At 42.7% G+C, this 16,208-nt stretch overlaps 1 protein-coding gene across 5 annotated transcripts in view; it reads left to right on the forward strand.

Annotated features, from left to right (window-relative positions):
- NKTR (natural killer cell triggering receptor) overlaps positions 1–12,348 on the forward strand; it is a 40,435-nt gene extending 28,087 nt beyond the window's left edge. For 4 of the 5 annotated variants that reach the window (XM_020872414.2, XM_020872419.2, XM_020872418.2 and 1 more), the window contains 5 exons: positions 1,564–4,440; positions 6,810–6,905; positions 7,318–7,374; positions 7,915–8,019; positions 9,529–12,348. In XM_020872414.2, the coding sequence (XP_020728073.2) occupies positions 1,564–4,440; positions 6,810–6,905; positions 7,318–7,374; positions 7,915–8,019; positions 9,529–9,616 (3,223 nt within the window). In that variant the 3' untranslated portion in view covers positions 9,617–12,348. The remainder of the gene's footprint in view (positions 1–1,563; positions 4,441–6,809; positions 6,906–7,317; positions 7,375–7,914; positions 8,020–9,528) is intronic. The other variant, XM_020872415.2, reaches the window with a different exon arrangement.
- Positions 12,349–16,208: the final 3,860 nt, after the last annotated feature.

Genomic DNA, 16,208 nt, shown 5'->3' on the forward strand with positions numbered 1-16,208 from the left:
TGGAGGGAGGGATGACTGGCTTTGTAAATCAAAATTCTATTTTCTCTCACAAGACTGTTACCCTACTGAATTTCTTAAGGATTTCTTGTTTAATTTTAGCAATAATCAGGACTTTATTTAAAAAAATTACATAGCAGATTCTTTCATAGCCTTTCTCTTTTGTGGTCACTAATGGGTAGATAAGAAAATTTGTAGCCAGTGTGTAACTTCTGACCCTAGGGACTGTTGCTTTTTCAGCAGTGTACCATCTCTTGTCTGCAGTGACACTCCACAGTGGAATATCTGTTTTAGAAGTGGGGCTGGCCCCAGAATAGCTAGTGCAGAATATACCACTGGGGCCCTGTGTAGTTGTTCCTGGTAGAATTCTCTTTCTCTGTGGCCATCCAGCAGAATGGTTCAGAATTAAAAGAGGGAGGACAAGGTGTATGATCTGCTGTGTGCAAGCGGTATAGATATGGTAGCACTGAGAACAGTTTTGAGCTCTGATGTTAGCACTGATATTGTAAAGCCTGCATCTTAGTTTTCGTTTACTTTTCCCCCAATTTCTGTACTAAGTAGTTTAACTAAAACCTTAACAGAAAGTCACTGATTACCTCTATGATCCTGAGATAAAACAATAGTCATGCTAGTTTCTTAAGAAGAGGCAGGCCTCCCTGGTAGCTCAGTGGTAGAGAATCTGCCTGCCAGTGTAGGAGATACGGGTTCAGTCCCTGATCTGGGAAAATCTTACACGCCTTGGAGCAACTAAGAGTGTGTGCTACAACTGTTGAGTCTGTGCCTGGGAGCCCCAACTGCTTAAACCCATGTGCCCTAGAGCCTATGCAAGAGAAGCCACCACAAGGAGAAGCCCACGCATCGCAACTAGAGAGTAGCCTCCACTCACCACAACTAGAGAAAGCATACACAACAATGAAGACCCATCACAGCCAAAAATAAATAAGGTTATTTTTTAAAAAAAGAAAGAAAAAGAGGCTTGTCAGGAATTCCCTGGTGATCAAGTGATTAGGACTTGGAGCTTTCACTGCCAGGTCCCAGGTTCCATCCCTGGTCGGGGAACTAAGATCCCACAAGCCATGCAGCCAAAAAAAAAAAAAAGGAGGCTTCTCTTACAGTTTCAGCAGTTACCCTGTATCTACAGAGAATCAGCAAATTTTTTGGGAATTTGATTTGACTTCCTCAGAAATTATTCTCGGATGCAGAGCATTATTGAGCAGATCAAAGCCAGGAATTTTGTAGGTCAGCAGTGCTTTTGTAATTAGTTGGTTTGCTTTTTAAAACTATTTTCCTATCAAATTTGAAAATTCCTGATTTGACTCTGGAAAAATCCTTTTGTAAGTGAATCTGTTAAATAGTTGTTTCTTTGAAGTTTTATAATTTCAGGACCAAGCCTATCAACTATTTGCTTTATCCTTCCTACATGTGCTTAAAGCATTGATAGAGTTAGTACTTGGTTGTTAACTAGGCTGTTATTGATGCGTAGTATTGACAACAAATGTATTTTAATTTTAAAGCATAGAAAACATGCTTGTAAATAACCGCCTGCATATTATGTCCTTTTTATAGGTTAAGTGACCCCTGTTCAAGCCGATGGGATGAAAGGAGCTTATCCCAGAGATCCCGATCGTGGTCCTATAATGGATATTATTCAGATCTGAGCACAGCAAGACACTCTGATGGTCACCATAAAAAACACAGAAAAGAGAAAAAGGTTAAGCATAAGAAGAAAGCTAAAAAGCAGAAACATTGCAGAAGGCACAAACAGACTAAGAAGAGAAGGATTATTGTACCGTCTGACATAGAATCCTTAAAATCTTCAACCCGACGAGTGAAATCCTCATGTGATAGAGAAAGGAGATCTCATACTTCCTCGTCATCATCTCATCACTCTTCCAAGAGGGATTGGTCTAAATCTGATAAGGATGACCAGAGCTCTTCAACCCATTCCAGCAGAGACTCATACAGATCAAAATCTCACTCGCAGTCTTATTCTAGAGGAAGCTCAAGATCAAGGACTGCCTCAAAATCTTCATCACATTCTCGAAGTAGATCAAAGTCCAGATCTAGTTCTAAGTTGGGGCACCAAAGAACAGCATCAAAATCACCAAGAAGAACAGCCTCTCAGTTAAGTGAAAATAAACCTGTTAAAACAGAACCTTTAAGAGCAACAGTGACACAAAATGAAAGTGTTGTAGTACAACCCGTGGTGGCAGAAAATATTCCTGTTATACCACTGAGCGACAGCCCCCCTCCTTCAAGGTGGAAGCCTGGGCAGAAGCCCTGGAAGCCCTCTTATGAGCGAATCCAGGAAATGAAAGCTAAAACAACCCATTTGCTGCCCATCCAAAGCACTTATAGTTTAGCAAATATTAAAGAGACTGGTAGTTCATCGTCCTACCATAAAAGAGAAAAAAATTCAGAAAGTGATCGTAGTGCTTATTCAAAATACAGTGATAGAAGTTCAGAAAGTTCACCAAGATCAAGGAGCAGATCTTCTAGATCTTATTCCAGATCATACACAAGGTCTCGAAGTTCAGCTAGTTCACATTCACGGTCTAGGTCTCCCTCATCTAGATCTCATTCACGAAATAAATACAGTGACCATTCACGGTGTAGTAGATCATCTTCGTACTCTTCTGTTAGCAGTGATGATGGAAGACGAGCCAAGAGAAAATTTAGATCCAGTGGGAAAAAAAGTTACACCTCAAATAGAAGGCACAGCAGCAGCTCTGAAAAAGCACTTCGTAACAGATATGTCAAAGGCAGAGACAAGTCTTCATGTCATAGAAAGTACAGTGAAAGCAGATCATCTTTAGATTACTCTTCAGACAGTGAACAGTCAAGTGTTCAGTTTACGCAGTCAGCCCAGGAGAAGCAAGTCCAAATGGAAGTGAATAATAAACAGGAGAAAAACAGAGATGAAGAGAAATCTAAGCCTGAACGGGAATGGCCTCGTTCAAAAAAAAGAACTTTGAAAGAAAATCTTTCTGATCACTTTAGAAATAGCAGTAAGCCCAAAAGGAAGAATTACGCTGGGAGTAAATGGGACTCTGAGTCAAATTCTGAACGAGATGTAACTAAAAACAATAAAAGTAGTCCCCGGCCATCTTCTGATAAGGAGGAAGGTGAGGCCACTTCGGATTCTGAGTCAGAGTCTGGTGAAATTCACATCAAAGCTAAACCCACAACTAAGTCTTCAGCAAATACTTTACTGCCTGATGGTAACAGTGCCTGGAAATCAAGCAAACAGCGCTCCTCAACCTCTGATTCTGAGGGATTCTATTCCAATTCAGAAAACACTAGAGGAAAGCCACATAAGCATAAACACAGCTCAAAGGAGAATATTAAAAGGGAACACACCAAAAAAGCAAAAGAGAAATTAAAAGGAAAAAAAGATAAAAAGCACAAGACTCCAAAACGAAAACAAGCATTTCACTGGCAGCCTCCGCTAGAATTTGGTGAAGAGGAGGAGGAGGAGATTAATGAAAAGCAAGTTACTCAGGAGGCAAAAGAGAAAAAACAAGTTTCTAAAAATAGTGAAACCATAAAAGAAAATATTCCCCAAACCAAGAAGCCTTGTGAAGACGACAGCCTTTCAGGTAAACATAGCACAATAGTTTCATCAGATATTGATCAGCCTACTAAAGATGATGTTAAACTCAGCATTTCTCCTGTTACTGTAAACACTGATGAAAATGTAGTCAGTTCTCCTCCAAACATTCAGCAGATTGAAGAGAGCATCCCAAGTGGAGCAGAGGATATGCTTCAAGCAGATGACAACATGGAGATTTGCACTCCTGATCGGAGCTCCCCAGCAAAGGCCGAGGGGGCTTCCCCTCTAGGAAATTCAAGGCTTGATGCCCCGGATATAAGCATTGTTCTAAAGCAGGATATGCCAGCAGAGTGTCCTGAGGCAAAGTCGAGAAAACAGGAAAGCAGCATGTCAGAAATCAAAGTGGTGGGTGAGATGGGAAAACAGGATAGCGGCTCTTCCAGCTTGGCCAGTGCTGCAGAAAGTGCCATAAAGAAAGAGGCAGCTGAGAAAAGTCAGACCAGCCTCATGGATAATAAATGGAAGCCCTTACAAGGTGTGGGGAACCTTGCAGCACCATCTGCTACCACATCCAGTGCCACGGACATTAAGGCATTGACTGCTGTGCCTGAAGTGAAACCACAGGGTTTGAGAATAGAAATTAAAAGCAAAAATAAAGTTCGGCCTGGGTCTCTCTTTGATGAAGTTAGAAAGACGGCACGCTTAAACCGGAGGCCAAGAAATCAAGAGAGTTCAAGTGATGAGCAGACACCTAGTCGAGATGGTGATAGCCAGTCCAGGAGTCCAAGTAGATCTAGAAGTAAGTCTGAGACCAAATCAAGACACAGAACACGGTCTGTCTCCTATAGTCACTCAAGAAGTCGATCGAGAAGTTCCACATCATCTTATCGGTGAGTGTTACTCTCTCCTTTTTGTCTCCCAAGTGGAGTCCGTTACCGTTTTGTTTGGGAGAACATCAGAGTTAGGGACAAGATCACTATTTCCAAATATCTTGGAGGAAGTAAGGAGAAGGCTTGTGCTATGTGACTCACAGAGCAGACTGAAGACACAGGGAGTAGAGATTTCAGGGGAAGAAGTTTGGTCTCAGGGTAAAAAACTATTGCTATCAGTTAAAGCTCCCTGATATTTGCAATGCATTGCCGTGATAGGAGACAGGGTCTCCATCTTTAAAGGTGCGAGCCCACTCTCTGCTATCAGTCATGCCTTAGAAGGGAATCTTGTATTTACGGAATATGTAGGATTTAGAAATCAGTAATTTAATGCTCCATTTTGTACAAGTGGAAGGTGAGGGCCAGAGAGGCAAAGTTAGCTGCCCCAAGACATGCATCTAGTTGATCTTTATTCAAGGGGCAGGAAATGGTAAAAAATAATCATCTTTTGATTGATTGATTGATTTTTGGTTCAGGTTACATCTAACTTTTGTCATTGACATAGACTGGATAATGCAGAGAATCAGCATTTTTACAACTGAAAAAAATGGTGATGGTGGTATAAAGTTAACAACCAATTTGTATTCTTTTCTTATAAACTTTTCATGGTTTTACCTCACTGCCTCTTACTCATATCCTTTATTATTTTGTGCTTGATTTTTCATCACTTTAACCTAAAATAGACTCAGAATCTTTAAGTTTTTTCTTCCTAGTTTTTATCAGTCATTTTTTTCCCTTACGCAGATTTCTTTAAAAACAGGAACCAACATTTACCATCTAAAATAACCATCTCCTGTTTACTTTTCAATTGCTTGCAGTTTGTAGTCTGTGCCTTCCCTCCCCTCATCTCATTCAGCTGACTTAAGATTTTCAGGTACTTCTGCATGGCCACTGCCAGGGCATGTTTTCAGTCCTTCTGGAAGCCCTCTGCTGGCTCTCCTCATCCCTCAGACCATTCCATGCCTGAGTGTGGGCTTCTTTTCTTCCTACTGCTTTGATTCACAGGAAGCCCCAGAGAGCTGGTGAATTCTGGCCTTTTCTCTCTGGGTTCATAGTCTAGATGCAGGTGCCTGTTGAGCTTCGCCAGTCTGCTGTCTGCTCATTGTCTACCTACCATTCACCCTTAGATAACTCTGAGCTGTTGGTGGTTCTGGTCACTGTCATCTTCCTTCCTACCCCTGCCTTTGGAGTAGGTAGTATTTCATTTCAGAAATGCCGAGAATTTTGCTCTTAAGTTGAGCAGCTCACAGATGGTAGACTTAAGATAGCTAAACTGTGCCTCCCTATTTCGGTTACCCACCCAGGGCTAACTCCCCTTCTGGCCTGTGAACTCACTGGAATCAAGGACTGTTTGTTCCTCATCTTTCAGTCACCTCACAGAGTTACCCTATAATTGTTTGAGTAAATGACTAGAATCTTATGAGAACAGAATGTCTTTGCAAATAAACTGCACCTGTCTTCCAGAACATAAGTATATACTAACTACAACCTGTGACGATATTACGTTAGTAGCATATACACAGGGGTATTGTTCTGATTCTGAATGACAGGTCCAAACTAGGGGGAAAAGGATTGGGAGCCAAGTGAATGCAGGGTGGGGGCAAAATTGCATTAATTTTCTTGTTTGTTTTATTAAATATTAAATATGTATAAATTTTTTAATCATTAAGGTATAAAACATACAAATGATTAAGGTATAGAAAACAATTTTCTATCTTAAAAAATAGAGCTTTGATATAATAGAGCCCAACCAAAAGCTACCCTACTTTCTCTCTTCTCTCCAAGAGTTAAATATTATTCTAAACTTCTGTTATAATTTTCTTGTTTTTCTTTGTTGTCTTTCTATAAATGTTTCTATCTATATATAATGTTTTTTGTTGTTTTCAAATAGAATCCTTTTTTTATATGTATAAATGTTCTACATTTGCCTTTTTCACTCAGCATTATGTTCCCAAGGTTTAACTGTGTTGATACATGTAAATGTAGTTAATTTTCTTACTTTAGGATATTTTAGTATATATCTGTGTTAATTTTTTTAAAACCCATTCTGCTGTTATTGAAGATTTGGATTGTTTCCTCTTGCTGGTATTACAGAAATGGCTCCTATGAACATACCTGTTAACAGCCTTTTCTGTTTTTTCTTTATTTCATTCTGTTCAGTTTAAACTCTCATTAGCCATCTCTTGTCATACCTGCTGTGAGGGGTTTATGAGAGACCTTTCCAAAGACCTTTCCTCTATTGGGTTTTCCCGCTCCTGCACTACTAGTAATTAATCTTTTAACAGCATAATGAGTTAATATAATTATATTTTTTCCACTCTTAATTGTAGATCAAGAAGCTACTCTAGAAGTCGGAGCAGAGGGTGGTACAGCAGAGGCCGCACAAGGAGCCGGAGCAGCTCCTACCGCAGTTACAAGAGTCACAGGTGAGCTGGTGAAGCCCACCCTACAGCGTGATTTCCCGTCTGTCTCCCTGGGAAGACAGAGGGGCTGCCTGTCTCACAGGCAGAGTGGAGTAGCCATTGAAAAGGGTCTTGTCATTGCTCAGTGCCAAACCAGTGTCCCCCCCGTGTCTTCCCCTTCCCCACCCAGTTCTTCCCCAGTGACTTTCTTTATGTGCACCTCATAGAAGAATTACGTAAAACTTAAAACCTTTCCTGTGAAACCCAACAGGCTTTAAAAAAAAAAATTCCAGTATGCTTTTAATATGAAAAATTAAATAAATATAGATGCTGGATTTCATTGTGTTTTCTCCTTAATGGGTAAATAAATGCCTAGATTTTTTATGTAGCCTGTCCTGATCCACAAATTGATGGTCCCTCGTGTGGTTACTCTTAGAACATCCAGCAGGAGCAGATCCAGGAGCAGCTCCTATGATCCCCGCAGTCGGTCCAGGTATGGACAGGGACTGGGAATCCACCCTTTAATTCCCGTTTTAAAGGTGTTGTATTTCATGGGAAAACATGTCTTTGACTTTCTAAACAGTTTTTATTTGTTGACCCATTTTGCTCTAATGTCAAAAGTGATAGTTGATGTCAAATTGTAATGGCAGGGGTTTATTGACTATAATTGCCTGTAAGATGCACCAGATTCAGTTGCACTAACTCAGTGTCAACTTTGTGATATTTTTCAATGCAGAAAAGAAATTAACGTTTTGTTTTGTTTTGTTTTGAAATTAATGTTTTTCTGTTTAATATGGTAAGTCTGATCTGGGGCAGTTTTATTAAATGTTTCCAGTACGTGTTATGCACATATATCTTCATTCTATCGTATAGTGCTATATGATATATATATATATATATATAGTTAGTTCTATGAGGACACTTATATATATATATATATATATTTCTATGAAGACACTTAAGAACCTGAAAAGAAATGGGAGTATATGAATATTTGAATGGGAAAATTTAGTGTTTGTTATTGCTGTTAAAGCAGGTCTTACACTTACGATAGCTACTATAGCAGGAGTCGGAGCCGAAGTAGAAGCCAGAGGAGTGACAGTTATCACCGAGGCAGAAGCTACAATAGGCGATCCAGGTGGGTCTCTGTTCTTTCAAGCACTGTAAGTTACTGCGGGCACTTGGGGTATGGGGCGATAGACTGCTATAGAAGAGAACGCATCATCTTCTAAGGACAGAAATTCTTCTTTCTCTTCTTGAATTTCATCAGTCCAAGGGCAGTTACTGAAGGTGGGCTTTGTGTTAAGAGTTGCTGGGTAATGTTTATTGGTTGTGGTTGATGTTTAAATCTAAAGTGGATTCTTAAATATTCACATATCCTTGGACAAACATTTCTTTTGGAAGGAATAAAGAGAGAAGACCAATCTAACTGTGGCCCATTCTTTAGAGTTACTTGATAGAAATAATAGCCAATTTGTCAGTGTTTTAAATTTTAAAAAGGTAGTTTTTTAAAAAATATATAATAAAATATCACAGTCACTTGATTCAATAGCAGGATTTGTGGTTTATATGGTTAAAAATGTTTTTTATGTGTTAATATATATCCATAGATATGTTTTATGTAACATATAGTTATTGCAGAAGTCTTTTTGGTTACTTTTTGTGTGTCTCCTTCCTGGTGGCTTCTGGTCTTACCCTCCCTCACCACCACTGCACTACCCCCGTGCATTGCAATTACAGTCAGTGGTGCTTATAGAATTTCAGTGTGATACAGACACTCCCTTATTTGAAACTCTTCAAGTACACCCCAGTGACCTTAGGGGCAGATCCATGCTCCTGAGTATTGCATGGAGCCCTCTCCACCTACCAACTCCAGCTTGGGCTTTTCTGTGTTCCCTGCACTAACATTCTGGAACCTTTATTTTCTGTTTAGAGATTCACATGCCCATTTCACCATCTCCCATCCTGCCTCTTGAAGTAACCCACTCACTGCCCCTGGGATGCCCTTCCTGACTGCTCACCCTGAGATATGTTCCCTGCTGTGTGTTTTATTTATCTTACACCCTATTCCAGACTACCCTTGAGCCCCAGGGAATTCTAGTCTGCTGTGTGTGTGCCCTTAGCATCTAGCAAAGTGACTGGCTCTCTGTGGATATTTCTCAAAATAACTGAATGGTGACCATAACCAAAGTCTTCTTGAATCACTCTCCCAGCGGTCCCATCCCTGCCCCACGTCACCTTCACCCCTCATTGGGCTCACATTTTGATTTGATTTTTATTTCCTTGTCTTTTAATGAAACTCTTGTTGTGGGCCTTTTCCCCCCTTACTTCTTCAGTCTAATTAAATATTGATGTTCATTTTGGGTAACATGGAAAGTTATTCTCATTTCCTTGAGTGGATTTCAAGTAATTCCCCAGGAAGTGCTGCTTCTTTATTTACACCTTGATATCACCACCATCTGTCACTAACATCTTTGAAAAGTCCACAGTGTTGTCATGGTCAGTACTGTACTTTTATACCCACTATGCTGTGCCTCGTCAAGTCACTTGCTTTCAAGCCCCTCATATTAAAAAAGAAGCTTCAACAGGAATTCAAAGGGTTGAGAGTTAAAAGGTATTTGTATATTTGTTTTGTCTTGTTATACAGGAGTTGTAGATCTTATGGCTCTGACAGTGAAAGTGACCGAAGTTACTCTCATCACCGAAGTCCCAGTGAAAGCAGCAGATATAGTTGAAAGTGTCCCCCTTTTTTTATACAAATTATATCTTATGTGTAAATATCTGATAACTTAAAAATTTAGGAAACTCAATGGCAGTCTGTTGTTCTATTTCAGTATTAGAGATGAATTTGAAAAATAGACACTTCTTAATTGTTAACATGTGCATAGAATTTAAAATACAGATATGTCTCCTAAAATATTTGTATGCCACATTTTACAATAGCCAACTATGGAAATTAATTTCTTTTTCTTGAATCAAGAAATCATGAAATTTAAGTATAATTTGCAATATTATTTTAGATTATTTGTCTCATGTATTTCTTAGAATACAGATTCTTTTTGCCCATTTTTAAGGTTTTAGCATCTATGCTGCCCAAGCATAGAACTGAAGGAGAACTGTGAAAGGTGGCCGAATACTTCCATACCAATTACACAGTCTTATTCATGTGTGCTCTTAAAAACAAACCACCCAAAATTGATACTGATGGTAACCAGGAGTATAAGGCAGTGGCTCCTTTCTTCTTTGTTGTCTCAGAGGATCAAGAACGTGGTCATAATACAGCCCACTGTCTTATTTCAGGCTGGTGGGTGAGGTTAAAAGGAATAGATCAGCCTTAACTATAAATATCTGCACTGTCTCTGTAGCCCTAATGTTTCATGTGCTTTTTTAATAAATACTATTAGAAGTTCAGTTGGTTTTAAAAAAAAAGTTCTATTCCAGTTTATGCTCTGGTGCTTGGTAACTTTTGGTGCATTATTCTTATATACTATACATTAGAATTCCATCAGAAGAGAGAAATTTTTTAAAAATTCATTGGCACCAAGTAGGGTTCATTGTAAGCTATATTCACTTTAACTATTTGGAGAGCCTTCTCTAAAGCACAGGTGTGGACTGGGGGACATGGAGCAGGCAGGATTGGCACAGGGTTGTGTGACCACTTGGGTATGCTCCCCAGGACTGATGCCTGGAAGAGCTGAATGGAGACTGGGCTTCAAAAGTAACACTAAGATCTACCTGCCGCCATTTTGGACACATTTTCCAGGGCTTTGCTTTTAAGCCTTTCAAGTAAGAGATGTAAGAGCAGTTGAACTGTTCTTAGCACCCGCCAGCATGTTTCCCTGTTTCAGTGGCCTGCAGTGATGCAGTGAAACCTTGTGTGAGATTGGTAAACCTATGACAACAGACAGGAAATCAGGGTGTGCAGTATTGCATAGATTACATTATATTCATTATACATTATATTCAGTGTCTTGGGTGGTTCCTGTAAAAATGATTTGACCTATAAAAACTGGTGAGATTTTGGGTTTTTTAATCTTTAGTTTGATCTTTTCCCCCAAGTGTACTTAATCACCTTAGTGCCAGTTTTATCCAGTTATGCAGAAGAAATTCATATTGGATATTTGATGCAGAACTTTGTGCCATCCTACCCCTTGCCTGCTATACTTGGGAAGTGGGAAAGAACCCTCAGTTGAAGGGATCTGACTACCCCTGATGGATGGAGGGGTGACCTTGGATGTATTAAAACCATCACCTATTAAAGGTTCATAAACAGGGTTAAGTGGCCAATTGTTTGCCAAATTGATAGATGAAAGTACATTAGAAAGTAGGACCTGACTCAAGCAAACACTTGATAGTGAATATAAAACAATGTGTGATTCATATGAGCATTCTCAAAAGTTGCCTGCAGAGGAGAATATTGCTTTAATAATATTCAGTGGAAAAAACTGCATTTAGAACTCAAACCAAAACTGCTAAATCTAATTACATTAAGAAAAGTTACCTTTAGGCAGTGTATTAGTTTTCTATTGCTGTATAACAAATTTTCCCAAACTTAGCAGCTTAAAGCAATACTCATTTCTTAGCTTGCAGTTCTGTAGCTCATGAGTCCAGCGTGATATGGCTGGATTCTCTGCTCAGGGTCTCACAAGGCTGAAATCAAGGGTCAGCAGGGCGGCATGTGGAGGCTCTGGGGAAGAATCTGCTTCCAGGTTAATTCAGGTTGTTGGCAGTATTGAGTTCCTTGCTGACTGTCAAACGGGGGTCCTCTCTGTTGGCTCCTTAAGGCTGCTCGCATTCCTCCTGTGCGCTTTCCTCCATCTCCAAACCAGCAGTGGCCCATCGGGGTCTTCTCATGCTTCAGATCTCTCTGCCTTCCTCCTGTTTTAAGGTTCATGTGATTAGATCACGGTTCATGTGTGAGATAGTGTCCCTATTTAAGGTCAGCTGTGCCATAGAATGTAATCACAGAAGTGATATATTTACAGGTTTCTGGGGTTGGGGCATGAAAAGAGAGAAGGGCATTTTAGAATTCTACCTCCCACAGGCAATAGCTTTGCAGCTTGTGCTGTGGGTAGAATTTTATCCTGAAAAGGTGAGCCCTAGAAGTCTGGTGTGTTTTCTCCATGGAAAAGAACAGCCCTCAGCTGCACCATTCAACTTGTGTGTTTACTGAATGGACTACAGAAATAGCTTTTCTTCCTAAAGGGGATTGTTCTGTATTTTAAGTTATTTTTTAATAAAATTGAATTACGTCGTGTATTGTGCTTCTTAATAGAAAATGCATTGTTGGACTGTTTTTGTAATTTCCTCTTTATTGCAAATGAAACATGATATAGCTGGTATTGTTCAAAAACAGTAGAAAATACTTTTGTATATATTGGCAATGTCTAATTTGTATATACTTCATTTAAATTCCCTAAAACTTAAAAGGGAGGCCTTGTAGAAATTAAACTATATACTTAGTCTATGTTTGAGTCTGTGCATGTTTCATCCTTTATTCACCAAGACTTCAAATAGTCTTTCTGAAATGGAAAAGGAAGCATTGAGTCTCTTTGCTGACCCAGCCAGGGAAGAGATTTCATCTCCTCTCTCTGTGGCTCGTTTTCCTCTTCTCTCCAGGTATTAGTGGTGGGGCACGACATGGTGCTAGAGACAACTTCAGGCAGAAATGTTTACCTGGGCAGAGGACCATTGATGGTGCTTGGCCATGCTTCCCCTGCCAGTTCCCGATTTCTTTCAGGTCCAGTTGTCATCCAGCTGAGGTGGCCTGTCCCCCACCCCATCTGTGAGGTGCTGCCCAGGGACAGCACGTTTACCTGCTAAGCCACCCGCAGCCTCCCCTTCCCTCCCTAACAGTGGTTCACCAAGCAAGCACATAGCACTTACTCCGGGAGAAAATATTCCTGGTGATATTTTTAGCATCCACATGAGAATTTGCAGGGCAAATACAATTAACTTTTTTCTCCTCAGAACTCAAAGGGATTTGTACTTTCTTAGTGAATACAACATAACCTCACACAGTAAGATTGGCAGAGATTCAGTTTCCAAAGTTGAGTTAACAGTAAACCACCAAGTCAGGTAGTTCCTGAAAACAGTCAAATCTGGATGTGTTGCCTTAAAATTTAAAGAAAATTGTAGTGTCAGTTTGCTGTAGGGAAATCCCCAAGTGAGGTTCCTTTAGAGTCTTATTTTTTAGAAAGTGTCATGATCTTTACTGATGTTCTGATAGCATCTTGATCGGCTGGGCAGTATTGGGAGGAAATGTGTCAAGGACTTTTGACTGTTCTGAGTTAGCTAGCAAGAGGATTCAAGGGAAATAAATGCCCCTCACAACTGACCGTGAATACTGGCCAGGCATCCCTGGGAGAGGAAGGACATTCCACCAGTGCAGGATGAGGGACAAGCTGTGTGGCCAGGTGAGGGGGCCCAGAAGCCATGGCTTAGGTGGGAAGACTGGGCTCAGATGGCGGGTCTTTAGGAGAGGGAATCCACTGCCACTGCTCAGAGAGGTGCGTGCCTACATCCCATGAGGGACTTGTGAAGGATGAACTAGGCAGAGTGCCAAGAGGACTCCTACACAGTAGGGAGAAGTTCTTTGATGTTGTAAAGGTTGGGGAGAGAAGCTGGTTCCCTGGAAGTTGGCAGGGAACCCTGGGCAGCTCCAGCCAGTGCCTAAGGAACGTGAGGCAAGGAGGGCCTACCTGGGCAACACGCAAAGGAGCAGGAGGCTCGAACAGACTGTTTTCTTAAATAATTTCAGTAGAAGGTAAGGGCAGAGTGCTCCATTGCTCCTGCCTCCTTTAATCCCTGTGAATCAGAAGGACTGCAGTGGGGCTGTGCCAAGCTTGGGGTCGAGCACTTGTGCCTCTTGGAGACCCCAGGCCCCAACATTCCCCTTCTATAGCTATCGAACTCCAGCTCTACAGACTGAGCTGGGTTTCATAGTCTGCAGGACCCAGACTAGCTGGGGGAGGGTTGCATCTCCAACCAGCCTGGAGATCCGAGGACATTGGGGTGGTAAAAAAAAAAAAGTGACCTGAGCTCTCAGCACAGACGCTTGCATTCTGCATCTGGAGGCCTGACTCTCATCTGTAATGTGAGGCTAAATAGACTGCTGATCTCTCAGCTCACACCCAGAAAGAGGGTGCAACCAGACATGAAAACCAGGAGTGTGCATCCCTTTCCAGACCATCCTGGAGATGAATCAGCCTCCTAGAGAGCTCACAGGAGATAGGGCGCTGGGCTGGCATGTCCCCAGTCTCCGGTCACCCAGGGCCTCCTGCAACTAAAACCTCTGCCACCAGGCTAGATTCCCAGAGAAGATCCCACCGGTCTCAATGTCTCTGGCCCAATCTGATTTTATTTTGAAGGAGTAAAGGATCTCTGTGAACAACTGTGCTGTGGCACAGCCCTTTAAGGGTTTGGGGTCTGAGCCAGACTGCTTGGGTTCAAGTTTCACTCTGACACTTTTTGGTGGGTAACTGGGTAAATTGACTTTTATAATTATTAATATAACTCCTCCATTTTAGGAGTGGTGAGGATTAAATGCTTAAAACTAAGCACACATTGAAGTGGTTCAGGGACGCTAGTTCCTGGGCTTGCCTCCAGGTGGAGAGTGTGAGGAGGGCCAGGCTCAGTCACTAGTGAGAGGCCCAGGGCCCCTTGAACCAGCAGGGTGGGAGAGGATCCTGGAAGCTGCTAGGGAGGCCTTAAATGCCTAGGCCATGACGTTTATGCTGCTGGAGGGAACTGGGCAACCTGCTGGTTTGAATTAGGCCCTACCACCTACAGCTGTGGCCTATTAGTGCTGAGCTCTGAACAGGAGCAATCCACTCCCCTCGAACCCCCCACCCAGGGATCTATGCTCCCTCAACCTACAGAGCCCTGGGTCCACACCTAGTGGGTAAGTTGAACTTCCCTGCCACCCCTCCAGCCCCATGCTGCAATGTCCTTTTCTGTTTTCTGGCACTGCCCACTCTCTACTCCTCCCCCATTGCAGTTACACAGCTCCACGCCCCGCCTAGGGAGACCAAACTCTGTTGTGTGCAGACGCACGCAAGTGCTGCCCCAGCACGTTTTGCATCTGTTCCTCCTCCGACATAGGAGAGAAGTTCGGGGCTAGAAGCTTAGGGAAGTTGTGGGGGGAAGAAAAAGAAAACACCGAGCTGGTCTCTAGAAGCAGGCTTTGCTGACCTTGCCAGCACCCAGTCCCGAGTGTCTGGGGATCATCCAACCCTGCCCTGGTCTCCACAAACTCCTGACTTGCCCCCGCGGCATGTGATTCTGGCCTGGGATCCCCCTCCCCAGTAACTCATCCCACCTTAGATCCTCTAGAAAGCCTGCCTTGACCAGCCCTGAAGGGAGGGTCCTGTGACATGGCCCTTTCCAAGGCCAAGGGAACAATTCTGCCTATCTCCATCTGGCTACTCCTACAGGACGAGAATCGATTCTGCTACATCAAATCACCCCAGTCAGTCCCCTGCAGATGTGTAACTGTCCTCCCTTGGGGCATGTGCAGGGGAGTACCCGTCCTCTCCTTTTGCTCCAGTTACTCAACTTTCAGTCCTCTGCTCTGAGCCAGCCCCACACGAGCCCACCAGACAGCTCTTCAGACAGTGCCTTCCTGCCCTGTCTCATGTGACCCAAGTGCCAGTGGCCTCTCCCAGAACTTGCTTGTCCTGGGGTTCCCCCAGTAGATGGGCTGTAGGCCAGAGAAGAAAGGGGAACAGCCAGGGTCTTCAGGAAGACTGAGCCCCCCATTCCCTCGTTTCTCACCCAAACTCCAGCCCCTTCTTTGGCTTGAGTATTGCAACCAAGGCCAATTCCAAAAGGGCCAGCAACACTATCTTGGTCATGCTGGCCACAACCCCTGCCAAACCTTGGCTGGGAAATGGGCCCCAGAGTGTCCCTTGCAGCTCTCTGCCAGCCTCCTCCCAGTTTGTGGAGCAGGCTGCTCCAACCTCCTCTTTCCTTGGCTCCTCATGCTGGTATCTGACTGTGGGATCTGTCCTGCTCTGCCTTCACTGTCCTTAGCCAGCCAGTGGGTACACAACTCCCCTCTCACCACCTCTCAGGCCTGTGCAAGGGAGCCACAGTCAGATGAGGAAGTGGGTTGGGATGGTGGAAGAAGCAGAAGGCAGCCCCTGAGGTGATGGGCTGGTCAGACATGCAGGTTGTTCTGGCCTGGCCTCAGCTTGAGGCCTTTAGGAGCTGAGTCAGCTCACCCACCACAGTCACAGAGAGGCGGGATATCTGCTGTGTGGTCATCGCTGGGGGCATGAGCCCCCATCTGTGCCCCTTCTTCTCTTGCCATCTCTTTTTTTCAGC

Source organism: Odocoileus virginianus, chromosome 26, assembly GCF_023699985.2.
Source record: "Odocoileus virginianus isolate 20LAN1187 ecotype Illinois chromosome 26, Ovbor_1.2, whole genome shotgun sequence".
Classification (NCBI taxonomy): Eukaryota; Metazoa; Chordata; class Mammalia; order Artiodactyla; family Cervidae; genus Odocoileus; species Odocoileus virginianus.